Source organism: Embiotoca jacksoni, unplaced genomic scaffold (assembly GCF_022577435.1).
Source record: "Embiotoca jacksoni isolate LCO1_2020_lvr unplaced genomic scaffold, fEmbJac1.0.p SCAF_10, whole genome shotgun sequence".
In the NCBI taxonomy this organism is placed as follows: domain Eukaryota; kingdom Metazoa; phylum Chordata; class Actinopteri; family Embiotocidae; genus Embiotoca; species Embiotoca jacksoni.
This window is the reverse complement of record NW_027185230.1, coordinates 12,282,356-12,299,389: the sequence shown is the minus strand read 5'-3', so window position 1 is coordinate 12,299,389 and position 17,034 is coordinate 12,282,356. Positions and strand designations below refer to the sequence as shown.

The window sequence follows — 17,034 nt, the reverse complement described above, 5'->3', positions numbered from 1 at the left end:
TTTGCTTCACGAGGACGAAACTGCGCGGGAAGAAACGCAGGATTTTTTTTTTTACTGCGGTTCCGTTGCGGTTCACCGACGCTTCTGATGGCTCCGAAAACCCGGTCGTCAACAAGAAGGATGACCGAGCCGACTGTCCGGATGTCTGGCATTGTTTTGGCTTCTCTAATGTTCCAACATGTGAACAGCGACTCGGACGTGGTGAGAAGCGCTTTCCGTACCTCCTTAAAGTTGATGTTTTTTTTTTGTTTTGTTTGTTTTTTTTCCAACGGGGCCCGGTGGGCGGTTTTGGTGAAATGTTTTGGTGCGAAGGAGGAAAAAAAAAAAAAAAAAAAGCTAGCAAACGGAGCAAAGAAGTAGTGTCCCCCCGCGTTATTTGCAAACTTTGTAATTGTTTAAATTTGATTTGAACGGTATTGATTGTTTTAAAGATTTCTGCGTGTGGTTTGGTGCCGTGGAGAGGTTTGTGTCGTTTGAGTGAAATTCAAACTCCCGCCATGCTGTTTGTGCAACTTTTTTTTTTTTTCTTTTTTTTTTCTTTTTTTTTTATATCCAGGCTAACGGTTATCGGTACACACAAACACACCAGACTCCATCACAAAATGTCATAGTTTACAGTTAACGCAACTACTGACGGGGAAACGCGCATTTTGAAAGATAATAAAACACGTTGCAACGTGTCATACGGTCCCGATGGACAATTCGGCTCGTGTATAATCCAACAAATAAACCTCACAGGAGTCCAATTTTAGTTTAAAGGAGTGTTTCCCAGTTACCGCCCAGCAGTGTGTCGACGCGAACCCGCTGGAATAAACCACAGAATTGTAAATGGAGTTCACAAGCCGCGGTCAGGACATCATAGGTACCGAGGTCAGGGCTCCCAACAAGATGACAAGTTGTCTAGTTTTAATGTCTTTTCATATTTTATGCAAAACACTTGTTGCTTTAAACTTCACACCTAAAAATCTCGTTCCGTAAAAAGTCTCAAAGCTTCCAGATGTAGTTGGTCATGTTGGAAAAAGTCTTTAGACCGTGATGATGATGATGATGATGGTGGTGGTGGTGGTGGTGGTGATGTAGCCCACAGTGACACTGAGTGTCCACGTCCAGGTGATGATGCTTTTGTGTGTCTGTCAGGAGGGACTGGTCCTCGGAGAGAGCAGGTTCGAGGAGCAGGTGACCATCAGCGACTCGCAGCCGGATCACATCCACATCGAGGAAATCTACCGTCAGTACATCTACCCTCCTCAAGTACTTCTACACAAGTACTGTAATGGTAATACTGCAGTAATACTCCCGGTGGTACTGCGGTAATACTCCCGGTGGTACTGCGGTATTACTCCCGGTGGTACTGCGGTATTACTCCCGGTAGTACTGCGGTATTACTGTTGGTAGTACTGCAGTATTACTCCCGTTTTGTACTGCAGTCTGCGAGTACTTGTACTAACTGCATGTTTCTCTGGCAGACGTCCAGAAGCACGTCGCCTGCCACCGACTGAACAGGTGAGTCCTGTCAATCACCCGGTAACGTGCGTGTGTGCGTGTGTGTGTGTATTTTAAGTGTTGCCCGTGTGTGTGTTTCAGTGTGTACTTCAGGTGTCGTGTATTGCGTTGCGTGCGTTTCAGACTGTACAGCAGTGGCGGACAGGTGAACATGGAGGCAGTCCAGAAGATGCTGGCGGACAGTAAGCAGGTGAGCGTCAGGCGTCAGGGGCAGGTGTGTTTGGTGGGCGGGGCTAGCTGGGCGTGACGCGCTCGGCGTGTGTTGCAGGGCAGCGTGATCGGCTGGTACCGGCAGCGCAGGAACACGGAGCAGCAGATGACCTTCAGGGAGAAGACGGTGCACGAGAGCCTGAAGAGCGCTCTGTCCAACCCTCACGTGATCTTCATCCTGCTGACGCCCAGCACCCTGACGCCGCCGGGCTCCACCCACAGGACGGAGTACGCCGCCTTCATCTCCCGCAGCAGGTGAGCCTGGTGCAGAAGAAGAGTGGCGTCCAGTGCGTCTCAGAAAATGTGTTGTGGACGTTTCTGTAGTACCGCGTCGTGCCACCGGGTGGAGCCTCTTGCTGCGTGTTGCATGGATAACTTTACCCAGTGATCAGACTGTTCCATGTTTCCATGCCGGCTCATTGATTGCGGAGGCGGCTGCAGGTCTCCATGGAAACAACAGCAGCATCACGTGTTTGTGTGTGCAGCAGAAGACAGTTGGAGCGCCAGAAATCATCGTTTATTTTGGAAAAACTGAAAATAAATTCAGCTTCTTTACTCCATGTGGACACATCAGATGACACATGGAGAACAAATGGATATTAAAGGTTTTAATATCAGATTTGGCTCTTTTTATTTTTATAGTTCAAGGACCGTCGGAAATTTGACAACCGGGAAATAATTTCTTCTTTTTTTTTTTTTTTTTTTTTTTTACAGTTTCTGGCTGATAGATGGTGAAATTTTAAAAGAAAGGTTGTTGTCTTCACAGGGTCTAAATCTGGTACCCATGGCTGAGTTGTTCTTCTTCTGTGGTGTTGAACAGCTCCTCTTCTTCATGCGTAACCGACTTGTGTTCGCTGTCTCCGTGCAGGCGCTTCGTCAACGTCCCCGTGCTGGTCAACAACCTGGGTCTCCTGGAGCAGCAGGCCTACTGGAAGGTGTCGGCTCCGTGCTCCGCGGCCGGCTACGGCCTCACCATGAAGAAGCACGGGTACCGTCCACCGCACACGCGCCTCCCAACTCGCACCGCGTCCCGTTGTTTCCCGTCGGTGGTGCAGCTGTCCATCTTTCTCGTTTTCAGGTCCCGGTTCTTCTCCGCCGACGGGCTGCAGCGGGAGGTGACCGAGGTGAACCTGATGAACGACTCGCTGCAGGCGGAGCTGCAGGTGAGAGAGGCGTCGCCCGGGCGCTCCGTGACGTCCCGCCGCCTTCGCTCCCCGTCCCGCTTCACCCGCCTTTTTTTTGTTGTTGTTGTTGTTGTTGTTGTTTTTGCGCACAGAAAGCGTGCAGAGACGTGGAGGAGAGCGAGCGTCGGGTGGAGACGCTGCGGGCCGACGTTTCGGCGCTCAGGAGCCGACTCGGTGAGAAGCGGCGGGGCGAGGCAGGAAAAGGTACGAACGGAATTCAATCTGACGTAACGACAGTGTGAGGAGGACCAGCGGGGTCGCGTCCGACCGCCGCGGGCTGCATTTAAAAGTGGACGTCGCTTCGGGGTCTGAAAAATGAAGCCGATGCGGAAGCGCCTTAAGTTGCGATAACCACCGACTGCCACTAGAGGTCGCCTCCAGAAAGCCTCCGCGGACTCCCATTCAACTGGTCTCGTACAATTCTCAGCCAAGACAGTTTCTCTACCGGTTATCTCGGTGTTGTTAGCTAAAGTCGCTCCTTCTTATTCGTTTTCTGGCGGTCCAGCTGAAAATAATTAATTAGAAAATAAGCCTCAAGAAGCTGTTTTGTTTTTTTTTGGTTTTTTTTTGGGGGGGGGGGTCTGTTTGACTGACAGGCCTGTAGTGCAGTCACGTTACGGCTATCCGTGGGCGGGACGTATTATCGTCGGGATTTATCTATACCCACTTTGTCCTGTACAGGGTCACTGGGGGGTGGAGCCTATCCCGGCTGACTTTAAGCTAAGGCGGGGTACGCCTGGACTGGTCGTCAGTACTTTAGATAACGGTAACAACTACTTGTTTTTATGTAAAGACATTAAAGCCACATGTAGGTGATGTAATCATTACTCCAGAACAGCATCTTATTTGCTATGACAACAGATCTGCAGTTGAAGATAAATATGAGCCTGAGGAGGAGTTCCTGGGCTGTTCATTAATCAGATTAATTAAAAGCGGAACCAGAGCATGAAGAAGACATTCAGATTCCTCTCTGTTCTATGAGTCTTTGTTTCTAAATGGAGGTGTACCGCAGGGCTCTGTATGAGGTCCTGTTTGTTTGTTTTTAACTTACTTCCTGCATGAATGAAGGTAAAAGTCAGTTTTTATGCAGACGAGGCTCTGATTCATGTTCCCCTCCGGATTTGTTTTGTTAAACTCCAGATAAATCCGTGGTGTCCTCGTTTGCCTGATTTGAATTTATCTGCCTCTAAACCTTGTGTTTCGCGTTCGAGCAGAAGCCGTCAGCGCTCCGGAGCAGACGAACAACCTGCTGCTGCACGAAGCCCTCAGAACTCTGTTCGGCCGCTCGCCTCTGCTCTGCACGCAGACGTTAACCCTGCAGGCGCTTCCCGTTCCCGGCCGAGACATTTCGGCGACGACGCAGGCGAGCTCTGACGCGAGCAGCTCGACGAACTGCCGGAAGAGGCTGCGAGAGGCGCCGCCGGGGAGGGAGAGGAAGCGCAGGAGAAGCAGGTGCTGATGGGAGTCCGGTCACTTCCTGTTCGTGATTTGATTGACATTCAGCTCGTTGCCACGACAGCAAACCGCACCGATGACCGGAGAACGCCGAGGACTGTTAGAAAACTGTTAATAGATAAAGGTTTTGTTTTAAAAAAAAGAAAAAAAAAGTTGCAGTGATTATTGTTGTCGAGCAGCTGTGCCCCGTAATCCAGATGTTTTCAGACTGAATGCAGAGACGTGAAGTTCAGCAGAGAAACTTTAATGAATACATTAAACAAAGGAGACAGTTCATACACACACACACACACACACACATCCACTAATCCAGATGTTTGATGCTGCAGATGTTAGGGTCCTTCATGAAGTTTGGATGTTTGTGGGTCACCGACATGAAACCTGGACGTAGAAAGAGTTTTATTAACGGTCAGAGTTTGTGAAGAACTTTGTAATGTCAGTTTGTTGTGAAGTAAATCACACGTACAGAAGTCCACTAATAACAAACAAACAAATACAGATTTTCAAATTCAAATTTACGTGGTAAAAAAAAAAAATCTGAATTTCAAAGTTAAAGTTGAAACATTTGAATTCTTAAATCATCGTAAACTAGTTTAAATCTTCAGTCTGCATTTTCAGATTTAAAAAAAAAATCCATATATAAAAGTTTAGATTATGATTTTTTTTTTTTTTTTTAAATCAAGATTAAGGATAAAAGAAAATTTTAATTTAAAAAAGTCAAAACTATTATATTTTAAAAATGAGATTAAAAAAAACTAAGATTTTTTTAAATTAAAAGTTACAACTTGTGGTTATGATTGGGGGAAAAAGCTTAATATAAAATGTCAAAGAGCAAGAAATAAGTTTAAGATATACAATTTTTAAAAAGAATTTAAGAATAAAATGTCAGAATTTTGAGATAAAAAATTTTGATTAAAAAAAAAATTACATTTTAAATCATGATTATGAAGTCAAGATTAGGGAAAATTCAATTATGATATTTAAAAAAAAAAAAAAGGTTTAAAATTTGAGATAAATTCAAAATGTTCTGAGTTTGTTTTGTGTGCGGTGGACGTACCCATGGAGTGAGCTTTCTTTATGGCTTTAGACACTTCCTTTTGTTTTCTCCCACATAAACCTGGAAGAAAAAAAAACGGAAAAGAGACACAAAAACGTGAATGTTTCTGCCGTTTTTTTTAGTTGTTGTTGTTTTCCTTTAAATCCGCTGCGAACCCGCCGAGCGACGCGACCGCTCACCTGTGATGTGTCGGCCGTAAATCCTGCCGGTGTGCGGCGAGACGAACTGAGACAGCAGCTGCGTGGGACGACAGGCCAGAGAGGCGTTACTACACCGTCACATTTGTTCATCGCCGCGATTTGCGAGCGGGAATCAAATTCGTACACGTGTCAAAGAACTTGCAGGTCATTTTTGTTTTGTTTATATTCCTTAGTTTCTACTTCTTTTAACGGGTGATTGCCGCCGTGCTCGAGTTGCGGCTACGGCCTCGAACATCGGGTTTGCAAAATCGGACGTTTCTCCGCTCCAGACACCCGCTGCCGACGTCGAGCAAGAGACGACACCCGGGACACGGGTCGACTCGGGTCTCGCGTCTTCACCCTGAATTCGTCACCCGCAGAGGTCGATGATCAATTTCGACATCGGGGTACTAAATTATGGGGTGGCCTCTCCCATCTGACAAAAAGCTGTTAAAAAAATGTAACCGCTGTTTCGTAACTGCAACATACACGCACATGCGCTCTCCTCCATCACCGTGCTCGTATCTTTTTGCTTTTATATTGATTTCATTGTTTTTGCTGTGATTGTTGCAGCCTATGTTTTGTTGTTATTTGTTCCCATTATTTTTATGTAGCGATATTGCTTCTGCATGTAAACTTTCTATAACGGTAAACGTTTCACATTATCGGGTGGAGGCTTCAAATAAGCCCACCGGGTTTTTTTTTGCCTCTCCCAGCACGGCACTGATTTTTTTTTTTAATTTTATTTGATAAAATCTTGTTTTTAATTTGCGCAAAATCAATCAAACTTCCTCATAAAGGTTTTACATATATATATATATATATATATATATATATATATATATATATATATACACACACATATATATCGTAAATGAGAGTTTTTCCCGTCACTCACCTGAATGTTTTTGTAATTCACTGTGACGTTGCAGAGCATGCAGCCTTTCTGTTCCTGTTTGTACGGATTTTCCATTTTCACGAACTTAAAGAGGATAAAAAAAAATTAAATTTTTTTTTAAAAACATGACGTCAGAAATGAGATGCATAAGGAACAGATAAAATGCAAAGAATTAAACACAAATAGAGTTAAAGATAGAATAGAGTTATTGATGACGTTTCGCTGTGATCACCAACATGATGACATCATACTGACACGACAACCCACCGCGTCATCTTTCTGCGGGACAGCAGCTGAGGTGGAGGTGAGACTTCTCACACCTGCGGGGGGGGGGGGGATGAACACGGCTAACGTTAGCATTAGCATCACAGTACTGCTGTATAAGAGCCGGAAGGATCACGTTTAACATTTCAGACGAGCAGCGACCGGTTTTGTTTTTTGTTTTTTTTTACTCCGAAGCTCGTTCACACCGACCCGACGTCAGTCAGCACTCACCTGTGTTTGCATGGAGAAGAAATACAGGCTTTAGCCTCTGGAAACCCCTCACGCACAACATTTTTGACCCGACACAAGACCGGAAGTGGAGCCGGAACGGAAGACTTCCGGCGCCTCGCTGGGTTTTCTAATAGTTCCGACCACTTTGACGGTTACTGTTTGTTATTTGGATCAAATACGGTCTTTTTCTAAAGTTCACATAAATATTCAGCGTGGATTTTTTTATTTTTTTTTTTAACTTCACATATTTTACATTTCTGACATTAATCAAATTGAATGGTTTTACAATTGATGTTTTTACCGGAAAATAATAAATGCGACTCCCTTCAAAGATGTAACAAGAACAAGATAGTTATCACCCCCCCCCCCCCCGAATCAGTGAAGTAGCCGTTCATCTCCCTGCCTTTACGTAGGTTAGCAAATTAAAATATTAAAAGCGTTTACAAGGACTCACGTCAGTGTCGTCACATGTGTCAGAACAGTTTTGAGTGTTTTAAACAACCGTTTTTAGTTTTAAAATATTTCAGGTTAGATTACGTTAAGAAAAAGCGATGGTTAGCTCGGTGAAACGAGAGGAAGAGAAACTGAAGCAAGATAAAACTACGAACTGGCAGAAAATGACGCCAGTTTATGAAGTTAAGTGTGTTATCGAGGAAATTTGGGGTTTATTTGGGGTGACTTATCAGCAGTTAACTGCTCGTTTAGCTTAGCTAACCGGTAAACCGAAAGCGGAAGTGACGGAGGGATTTCTCTCCCGTTCAAACGCTGCTGCTCATCATTTTTTAAATGAGGGCGCTGAGCTGATGTGCAGTTCCCATATCGTCACATTTTTAAGTGTAACAGCCGTTTTCTTGTTTTATCATTTTCGGTGACAGACTTTCGTGCAGTATGTGATTCATTTTGTGGAGTTTCATGGCTCGTTAGCTGCCGGAAGACACAAACTTAGTCAGCTAACGACTAACTGAACCCTGAAGCTTGGTTTGAGGCTCCTTATCTGAACACTTAACTATTTTAACGAGGCTATTAATGGTTTATATCCACACAGTTACTGAAGTGTAACTAGTCCGGTGCGCGGCAGTCGGTTAGTCGACCAGCAGTTTGACATGTAGCCTCGGCTCCGGACAGGGATGAATGTCGGTCGACTTGACGTCAAAATAAAACGAGTTTGTTCGAGGAAGAGGTCGAGAGACGGCCTGAAGACTCGGCTGACACCTGTCCCAAAGAGGAGAGGAGGCGTCGGTACCCCGCCATGTCCCGCCGGCAGGAGGACCAGCAGCATCATGGCTGATACTCCCGCGGTGGTACGTCACTGTCTGAACCTGCAGACGATTAATCGATCAACAGAAAATTCGGCAGCTAATGTGATTAATCGAGTGTGCTCTGCTTTCTTGCGGGGGCCCCCAGGGGTCTACTTTGGGCCCCCAAGGGGTCTACTTTGGGCCCCCTCTTATAGGCGAACTCGAACTCATTTTACGTGTTTTATTATCAAAGTTAAAAGAAAGAAATGATCAAAGAAATCCACAGATGTGAGCGGCCGAAAGCTTCAAATAATTTGCAGTTTTATTAAAACTACAAGGATTAGTCAATTAATCAATGAGTTGATCAAAGGAAAATTCACTATTTTAATAACCGAATAATTGTTTTAGTCACTTTTTGTTTTTAAAGCAAACATATCAAAAATGTGCTGATTTGATGCTTTTCTTTGTCTCATGTTGATATGAAACTGAATATTTGAAGGTTTTTCAAATTGAAAAAAAAAATCATTTTATGATGTCATCTCTTGGACAAAATAATCTAGAAATGAATCCGCAGATGACTTGCTAATGAAACTTCTCAGATCCTGTTCAGACTAAAAAATAAAAGTTGAACGTCACAATCAGGTTTCTTTAACTTAAGATAAAATCCGCCTTTTAAACTCCAAACAGATTAATCATCGTGATGATTATCGATTCCGACTGATGCGACCGTTTTTTTTACCGCGATGGGATCGTCGGCCGCATCGCTAACCGTCTTGTGTTTTTCAGTACTGCAGCGACAGCGAGGATTTATTTGGCGACTATGACAGCATCCTGGAGGACAGCTCCGTCCTGGCGAAGCTGGACGACGCGGAGCAAGACGAAAGGTGGCGGGCGGCTCGCGGAGACGCAGCGGACGAGCGGGACTTCACGGCTCTGCGGCCGCCGAAAGGTCCGGACCGACGACCCGGCGAGGACGTCCTCACCGACTCCATCCTCACCGACTCCGTCCTCACCGACTCCATCCTGGACGCCCTCGCGGACGAACCCTTCGAGGAGTTGCCGGCCAGCCAGCTGCAGTTTCAAGAAGAAGTTGAGGGAAAGGTGAAGAGGAGCCGACTGCAGGCAGGAGATAAAACCTCGACCCCTTTCCGAAGCCCTCGCGGGACCTCTGAATCCGGACCGGAACCGAACCCGGAGGATGAACCCAAGAGCCGAGCGAGGAGGAGCGTTGCCGAACAGCTGAAGAGGACGATGCTCGGGAACGCGGCCGCTACTCCCGCCGTCTCTCGGACGGCGGTCATGAAGGAAGCCGTGGTTTCCGAGGAGATCAGCGTCGCCATGCGGGCCATGGAAACCGTGTCCGCCGTGACCCCCGACCTCGGGCCTTTCTTCGGACTTCCCTCCAGAGTGAAGGACCTGATGTACAAACTGAGAGGGATCAACAGCTTATATGGTGAGGCGTCTGTTTGTCCCACACCAAAAAATCCCCGTCAATACGCAGTTCGTCTTCTTACTGTTAGTTTTGGACTGCCGGTCGGTCGAAACGAGACATCTGAAGACGTCATTTCGGAATTTTGGAAGCTATTGCGGATATTTTTCTGAATGTTCAAATATTTACAGACAAAACGATAAAGAAATTAATCAACAATGACAGTAATTGTCAGAATTTAGTAACTGCAGCCCTAATTCTGTCTATAAAATGTAATAAATACCTTCCTTGTTTCTCAAAATCCAAACTGATGTCTTCATATTTTTTTTATCCATCCATTATTTCATCCACGACTTCATCGATTATCAAACACTTGCTGCTGGTTTTCTGGTCGTGGACTGAATTATCAAAGAAAACTAAGGTGAATTTTCATTCGTTAATGCTAAGCTGAGCTGCTAATATAGCTTCATGTCTGACTCCCATCAACACAGCAGTCAAGCGTGTTTCCCTGTTCCTTCCCGGCGAACCTAATATCCGATAGAGAAGAGTTTTTTTTTATTTTTGTTATTGCTGTCGCCTCTTCAGATTGGCAGGAGACGTGTCTGAACCTGGACTGCGTCCAGCAGAGGAGGAACCTGATCTACTCGCTGCCCACCAGCGGCGGGAAAACTCTGGTCGCAGAGATCCTCATCCTCAGAGAGCTGCTGTGCAGGAGGAAGGACTGTCTGTTCGTCCTACCGTACATATCGCTGGTGCAGGAGAAGGTAAAAGGAAATTGCAGCGGCTGTTTGTTTTTTTTTCCTAACAGAACAAGAAAGCTACAAAAATCAGGGACCTGAAGTTAAATTATAAACAGAGAGGAATTCACAACAGCTCGTGCACACAGGAAAACGGATAACAAGTGACGTTTAGGTTGCTGATGTTTAAAACCGGTTTTTCCTGCTTAGTTTGAAAGTGTGATGAATAACATGATGGAAAAGTTCTGAGATAAAGAGTATTTTATCAGATTTGAAATTTGAAGTTGTGATTTTAATCGTGAAAGGTCTTACATTTTTAGAAATCTTAGTTAACTTTACATATTTCAATAATTGAATATTGTTTTTTAATGTTACTTTTTCTTTTTACAGTTTTCTGTTTTATTCAAATGATTAATTTCCTGCAAAATATGAAGAAAATCGACACTTTCAAACACGAGAGCGTTGGACGCTGATTACGACGTCTCTGCGGGCGTGTCGTAGATTTCTACAGTCTTTCATCAAAACCGTCGAAAAACTGTCTGAAACCAGGACTTGATTAGACGGAGATTATCATTGCACGGTCTTGAGGCGCCGCGCTAATAGAGAAGCATGTTAAAATGTACATTACATGATGATATTCACGATTCATTCAAGGAATAGCTGAGGACCAGCGATGGAGCCCTGTGGGACGCCTTTTCCAAACTTCAGCGCTCTCCATTTTGAAAGACCAGAAACGACTGACTTGCCCGCTCGTTCTTGCAGGTGCGTGGGTTGGCGAGCTTCGGCCTGGAGCTGGACTTCATGGTGGAGGAGTACGCCGGCAGCAAGGGCAGGTTTCCTCCCGTGAAGAGAAGTAACAAGAGGTCCCTTTACGTCGCCACGATAGAGAAGGCCCACGGCCTCATCAACTCTCTGATCGAGATCGGCCGGCTGGGCGACCTGGGGCTGCTGGTGGTCGACGAGGTACGAAATGACCCGTCCCGTGTTGCACGAAAAGGTGCGGAAAGTAAAGATTTTTTTTTTTTTTTTTTTTTTTTTTAACGGAGGTTCCGGTTTCCCTCCGCAGCTTCACATGCTGGGCGACGGCAGCAGAGGGGCTGTTATCGAAATGACGCTGGCCAAAGTTCAGTACGTGAGCGGTGAGTGTCTCGTACGCTCTTCTTTAACCCTGCGAACCGCCGCGAGTTGAACGAGTGATTCCTGATCCTGATCCTTTTGTTCAGAAACGACTCAGATTATCGGAATGAGCGCCACCCTGGGAAACATCAAGGACCTGCAGACGTTTCTGAGGGCGGAAAATTACACCAACGACTTCCGGCCTGTAAGTGACTCGACCTACTTTATAGTTAATAAATCGGGTTCGGTGCCCTTTGAAAAACGGCTCGCTCGAAATAGTCTGCTGCGATGCCCTCTGGAACTGCGGCTTGCTTGGCGGAGACTCCGCCCCCCCTCCGACCTTTTAAATTAGAGGTCATGAAATGTAACTTTTTATCAGTGAAAGTAGTTTTCATAACTTTCCTGTCGGTCGTATCACGATTTTGAACCTTTAAAATGCTCAACGGTTTATTTTTTAGTGACGTGTTGTGAATTGTTTTGTTATTTCCAGGTTGAGCTGAAAGAATACGTGAAACTCAAGGACACGATCTACGAGGTGAACCCCAAGGAAGAGGACTGTTTCAGATTCTCGCGTCTTCTTAACTATAAAGTGAGTACGACATTTACACGCTGGAGGTCTTCGGCCTTAAGAGCTTTGACGAAACTGGACAGCGGTCTCTCCCTCATTCCTCCTGCAGTACTCCAGCGCCATGCAGAAGATCGACCCGGACCACATCATCGCCCTGGTGACCGAGGTCATCCCGACTCACTCGTGTCTCGTCTTCTGTCCCACCAAGAAGAACTGCGAGAACGTCGCGGGGATGATCTGCAAATACCTGAAGAAGTGAGTTGACCCCTCCTCCTCCACCCGTTGTTCCGCCCTCCTCCTCCTCCTCTTCCTCCCTCCTCCACTGACCGTCTCCTCTCCGCTCTCTCGCAGGGACTTCCTGCAGCACCGGGAGGCCGAGAAGGCCGCCCTCCTCCGAGACCTGAGGGACAGCGGCAGCGGCTCGGTGTGTCCGGTGCTCCGGAGGACCGTCCCTTTCGGGCTGGCCTACCACCACAGCGGGCTGACCACCGAGGAGAGGAAGCTGGTGGAGGAGGCGTACTCCAGCGGGGTCCTCTGCCTCCTCGCCTGCACCTCCACCCTGGCTGCAGGGATCAACCTACCTGCCCGCAGGTGAGATGGGCCCGTTACCCGCTTTTATTTTGAAAGGCCCCTTTTCTGGTTTATTTTTACGGCTGCAAAAGAGAAGAAGTCAGAAACAGAGGAGTCACCGAGGAGTCATTCATCTTCGCCTCCACCCAGAACATACACTCCGGTGTCAGTTTATTAGGTACAGCATCTAAAACTGACCCCGAACACGGCGTCCCCTCCCTCCACTTCCTGTCTGTTTGTTTTTTCTCAGAGTAATCCTGCGCTCGCCGTACCTGGCCGCGGACTTCCTGAAGAGGAGCCAGTACAAGCAGATGGTGGGCCGGGCCGGTCGAGCCGGGATCGACTCAGTGGGAGAGAGCATCCTCATCCTGCAGGACAAGGACAGGACGCTGGTGAGTCCACAGAAAAATATCTCAAATTGAAGAGTCAGAGGTACAAAAAATCTTGGAGACCTAAAAAAAAAACAACAAAAAAAAAAAAAAAAACTGAAGGCCTCTGCTGCAGCGTGAAAATCGTGTCGTCCGTTTTTTTTCTGAGGATTCCGGGACTATTTCTGAGCAGAGATGAAGTTTGAGTTTAAACAGAGCTGCAGGTCGTTAATCAGAGTTTTAGTTTAATTTTGCAGATAATAAAAAACAAAAAGACACTAAAGGAGGAAGACGGCCTGTAATTCTGAGGTTTAATCGGACAAAAAGTTAAAGGACTAAAAACTAAAAGTTCACCCCAAAAAAAAAAAAAAAAAAAAATGTAAAATCTAATTTGATCAAATAAATAAAAACAGCAGCTTAACATCAAAGACATAAATTGTAAAAAAAAAAAAAAGAGTCTAAAAATATAAATATAGACACACTTATTGGGAAATATATATACAAATGATTTAGAAACAAAAAAGTATCAAGTCTTCATATTTGCGGTGAAATTAGAACATTTTTAAACAATTTTACTGGTGAATTTTCTGTCAAAATGTCTGATCAATAATCGTCGCAGCTCTTATTGGATCTGTTCTTGTTTGATTTCAGGCTCAGACTCTTGTTTCTGCCCCGATGGAGAACTGTTACAGCAACCTGCTGCTCGACGATGGAAAAGGCCTCTTGAGTCTCATCCTGTCGCTCATTGGATTAAACGTAAATCCCTTTTTATTTAGATTTCAAATCTGAACCCATTAAAGTCTGAAGCTGACGAGCAGCTGCTGGCGTTAATCTGATGCCGTTTTATTCATTATTTATTTATCTCTTTATCCTTTATTGTCCCTTCTTTTTTTTTTTTGTGACAGCTGGTTTTCAAATGAGACAAATTACCTGCTTTATGGAGCCATCAGTGTGACAATGAAACCATTATTTTAACCATCAGGGAATCTGACAGTTGCGTATTTTTGATTTGATTTTGGTCTGTAAAACATTTAAAAATACCACAAATATTATTTGAGCTGTAAGTTTTGTCTTCAAATGTCCCCCAAAAAATATTTTGTTTACAATCACTTATCACAACGAGACTAGACAAAAAAAATAATTCAAATATTCAGCTTTCTTTTTGTTTTTCCAGTATTTTATTTATTTTTTTGCCACAAAGAGTCATTTCATTATCAGAATAGATGCTGGCTGTCGTCAAATAGTTGCTTGAAATCTTTGTGACGCTGCTGCGTGGCTGCAGATGACCTCGTCTCTGGACCAGGTGCAGGACTTCCTGCGCGGCACGCTGCTGTCCGTGCAGCAGCAGCAGCTGTGCGTGCGGAGGAGTCTGCAGGAGGCGGTGCACCAGAGCGTGGAGCTGCTGAAGGAGAAGCAGCTCGTCACGGCGGCGGACGACTGTCGCGGCCCGACTCTGCGGGTCACCCAGCTGGGGCGGGCCACCTACAAAGGTAGACAACAACGTTCCTCCTCCGCAACGTTCAACGGACGCGCCTCGGAGGGGTGTGAAGTAAATGGAAGGTTTCTGTGATGTGTCGTCCTTCAGGATCGGTGGATCTGACCTACAGCGACCTTCTCTACAAAGACCTCTCCAAAGGTCTGGAGGGTCTGCTGCTCAACAGCTGCCTGCACCTGGTCTACCTGGTCACCCCGTACGACATGATTCCTCAGAGCCAGCCCGACTGGATGATCTACTACAGACAGGTAGCACAGAGTCGCCACAGAGTCACAGTCAGAGGTTACGGAGTCACAGTCGGACGTTACGTAGACACAGTCGGACTTCAGAGTCACAGTCGGACATTACAGAGTTACACTCAGACATCAGAGTCACTCGCTCACAGCTCTGTTGAACCCTGGTCGTGTACTCGGTCTGTTCCAGTTCACCCTGCTGTCGGCAGCCGAGCAGAAGATGTCCGCAGCCGTCGGCGTGCCGGAGAGTTTCGTAGCGAGAAAGGCAGCAGGACAGACGGTGAAGAAGGTAAAAATCTGCTCAGACACGGAGAGAAACGGGACAGTTCAGAAGTCCCCTGAGAATCTGTCTGTTTTCAAGTTTTTTTTTTCCTTCAGTATCACAGTCGTCTGTACTCCCATGATGCACTGCAGGCCGGAGCTGGATTAAAACGAGGTTCCTGTTCTGACTCGGTGTTCTGTGTCCCAGACTGTGAACCTGCAAGTGGTCCGGAGGATGTACCTGGCTCTGGTTCTGATCTCTCTGCTGAAGGAAACCAACATCTGGAGCGTCGCCGATCGTTTCCAGCTGAGTCGGGGCTTCGTTCAGACGCTGCTCAGCTCCTCCGCAGCCTTCTGCTCCTGTGTGCTGCACTTCACTGAGGTACCCCTCCAACCCAGACCAGGACCGGGTCCACAGTGTTAGACCGGGACCTGCACCACAAAGACGTGTCAGACCAGGACCAGGTTTGACCGAGACATGTTAGTCCAGGACCCGGTGCACAGTGTCAGACCAGGACTCGAGTCTCATAAAGACACGTTAGACTGGTCTACAGTGGTCCTGGTCTCTGGGTCTCTGGTGGTCCTGGTCTGTGCAGCTGCTCTCAGCTCTGTTGAGGATGGTACCGCTGGCTGCTCTGTGATGAGGTCTTGGTCTGTGTTCAGGAGCTGGAGGAATTCTGGCCGTTAAGAGCTCTGCTGACCGAGATGACCCGGCGGCTGAGCTACTGCGTGAAGGCGGAGCTTATCCCTCTGATGGAGGTGGCCGGAGTGATGGAGGTCAGAGCCAGCTGCACGTGGACGTCAATAAATGAATCACTCTTTCTTTTCAGTTCTGGTGTTAATTTCGGGTAAAACGGTTTCTGTCTGTCTTGTCCAGTCGAGAGCGAAGCAGCTGTTCAACGCCGGCTACAAGACGCTGACTCACCTGGCCAACGCCGACCCCGCCGTTCTCTCCAAGACCATCGAGAACCTCTACGGGAAACAGGCCAACCTGATCGTGGCCTCCGCTAAAGTGAGTTTTCCTGTTGGTCCTCCAGACGGACCCGAGTGTCCCGGAAGTCCTGCTGCCACCGCACAATGAAGCTCGGCGCTTCAAAGTACCAAACTCCATTCGGAAATCTGCCGATTTAAGATTCCACAGTCAAGTTCACAGTGATGCACACGGAGACGGGAGGAATTTATTAAATTCACCTTCTCAAGCGTTCGCCAGGACATAACCGGGTCACTCGTGTTCACGTGACGATCGACCCGTTTGTGTCCATCAGCTGACGTCTGTGTCTTGTGTTCCAGATGCTTGTGAACGAGAAGGCTGCAGTTTTACAGGAGGAGGTGGACGAGCTGCTGCTGCCGCCCGCCGACCTGCCGCAGCTTTAAACGCGCGGTCGAATCTGCTTTTAATTCTGTCGACACATTCTTATTAAAATAACAAAGAGCTCCAGTCTGTCTGTGAAAAGTTTTTATTTTTTGAAAACTTCCTGCTGACTCGTGTTTAAAGGGCGCAGTCTGTAGTCACACGCCGAGAGAGGTCTGCTTGTGACAGCTTGGAGGGGAGGATGTCACTGATGATGTCACTGATGATGATGTCACTGATGATGATGTCACTGCCGACTGTTTCTGCTCCGGTTATGCATGTTTTCTGCTCTTTACGTTTTCTTCACAACTGTTCCTGCTGTTCTCCTGACGGACTGTAATTACGACAAACAAATGCATAAGAGTCATAAAACAAATCATTCGTAATTTTTTGTATTAGTCCTTTTTTATGTATTTTGGCAGGATTTAGGGATTATTTCTTTTTTTTGGGGGGGGGGCATTTTTTGAGTTTGTTTAAATTTGATTCATTTTGTTGACATGTTGGGACTTCTATAAACATTTTCATTTGTATTTATTTTTAACGATTATTTGATATTTTGGGGTTATTTATTGTTCTTTGGGGGGGATTTTAATATTTCTCAGGCAGTTTTTATGCTCTTAAATGTCCAGAAATCAGCTGATGGATTGATCACGGTGATAAAAACCGACATGTTCAGGGGGGGGGGCA

General features: G+C 46.2%; 3 protein-coding genes across 11 annotated transcripts; 2 read left to right on the top strand and 1 right to left on the bottom strand.

Annotated features, from left to right (window-relative positions):
- Nucleotides 1–107: 107 nt before the first annotated feature.
- On the top strand, nt 108–4,587 carry abraxas1 (abraxas 1, BRCA1 A complex subunit). Of its 7 annotated transcripts, XR_011179131.1 has the most exons (10): nt 108–201; nt 1,138–1,276; nt 1,467–1,503; nt 1,585–1,693; nt 1,772–1,968; nt 2,582–2,701; nt 2,792–2,876; nt 2,990–3,101; nt 3,579–3,663; nt 4,112–4,199. XR_011179131.1 is itself a non-coding variant. In XM_069167289.1 (9 exons), the coding sequence occupies exons 1-9, from the start codon at nt 121–123 to the stop codon at nt 4,354–4,356; spliced, it is 1,035 nt and encodes a 344-aa protein (XP_069023390.1). In that variant the 5' UTR covers nt 108–120; the 3' UTR covers nt 4,357–4,587. The 7 variants fall into 7 exon arrangements, 6 of the variants coding, with proteins under 6 accessions (XP_069023390.1, XP_069023372.1, XP_069023363.1 ...); XM_069167289.1 differs by lacking the exon at nt 3,579–3,663 and having other exon boundaries at nt 1,138–1,228; nt 1,627–1,693; nt 4,112–4,587; XM_069167271.1 differs by having other exon boundaries at nt 1,138–1,228; nt 1,627–1,693; nt 2,792–3,101; nt 4,112–4,587.
- mrps18c (mitochondrial ribosomal protein S18C) lies at nt 4,581–7,086 on the bottom strand. Of its 2 annotated transcripts, none has more exons than XM_069167305.1 (6): nt 6,982–7,086; nt 6,742–6,806; nt 6,487–6,570; nt 5,589–5,646; nt 5,410–5,469; nt 4,581–4,733 (listed from the first exon to the last, which is right to left on the bottom strand). In XM_069167305.1, exons 1-6 carry the CDS (start codon nt 7,040–7,042, stop codon nt 4,657–4,659), a joined length of 405 nt encoding a protein of 134 aa, XP_069023406.1. In that variant the 5' UTR covers nt 7,043–7,086; the 3' UTR covers nt 4,581–4,656. The 2 variants fall into 2 exon arrangements, with proteins under 2 accessions (XP_069023406.1, XP_069023414.1); XM_069167313.1 differs by having other exon boundaries at nt 6,754–6,806; nt 6,982–7,085.
- Nucleotides 7,087–7,475: 389 nt separating this feature from the next.
- On the top strand, nt 7,476–16,434 carry helq (helicase, POLQ like). Of its 2 annotated transcripts, XM_069167203.1 has the most exons (18): nt 7,476–8,282; nt 9,006–9,672; nt 10,234–10,412; nt 11,148–11,348; nt 11,452–11,524; nt 11,609–11,706; nt 11,992–12,090; nt 12,179–12,324; nt 12,421–12,660; nt 12,890–13,031; nt 13,659–13,763; nt 14,290–14,497; nt 14,593–14,750; nt 14,926–15,024; nt 15,205–15,378; nt 15,660–15,773; nt 15,874–16,008; nt 16,287–16,434. In XM_069167203.1, exons 1-18 carry the CDS (start codon nt 8,109–8,111, stop codon nt 16,368–16,370), a joined length of 3,096 nt encoding a protein of 1,031 aa, XP_069023304.1. In that variant the 5' UTR covers nt 7,476–8,108; the 3' UTR covers nt 16,371–16,434. The 2 variants fall into 2 exon arrangements, with proteins under 2 accessions (XP_069023304.1, XP_069023313.1); XM_069167212.1 differs by lacking the exons at nt 15,874–16,008; nt 16,287–16,434 and having other exon boundaries at nt 15,150–15,378; nt 15,660–15,748.
- Nucleotides 16,435–17,034: the final 600 nt, after the last annotated feature.

Excerpts from the sequence above, each read along its gene's own strand:
- abraxas1 (XM_069167245.1), top strand. The coding sequence starts at position 121 with ATGACCGAGCCGACTGTCCGGATGTCTGGCATTGTTTTGGCTTCTCTA. Across the intron at positions 202-1,137 it reads TGAACAGCGACTCGGACGTG|GAGGGACTGGTCCTCGGAGA; the intron begins GTGAGAAGCGCT and ends TGTGTCTGTCAG. Across the intron at positions 3,664-4,111 it reads CGTCAGTACTTTAGATAACG|AAGCCGTCAGCGCTCCGGAG; the intron begins GTAACAACTACT and ends GCGTTCGAGCAG.
- mrps18c (XM_069167305.1), bottom strand. The coding sequence starts at position 7,042 with ATGTTGTGCGTGAGGGGTTTCCAGAGGCTAAAGCCTGTATTTCTTCTC. Across the intron at positions 6,807-6,981 it reads TCTTCTCCATGCAAACACAG|GTGTGAGAAGTCTCACCTCC; the intron begins GTGAGTGCTGAC and ends CCCCCCCCGCAG. Across the intron at positions 5,647-6,486 it reads TGAATTACAAAAACATTCAG|CTGCTGTCTCAGTTCGTCTC; the intron begins GTGAGTGACGGG and ends CGTCCCACGCAG.
- helq (XM_069167203.1), top strand. The coding sequence starts at position 8,109 with ATGAATGTCGGTCGACTTGACGTCAAAATAAAACGAGTTTGTTCGAGG. Across the intron at positions 11,349-11,451 it reads GGCTGCTGGTGGTCGACGAG|CTTCACATGCTGGGCGACGG; the intron begins GTACGAAATGAC and ends TTCCCTCCGCAG. Across the intron at positions 15,774-15,873 it reads AGGTGGCCGGAGTGATGGAG|TCGAGAGCGAAGCAGCTGTT; the intron begins GTCAGAGCCAGC and ends TGTCTTGTCCAG.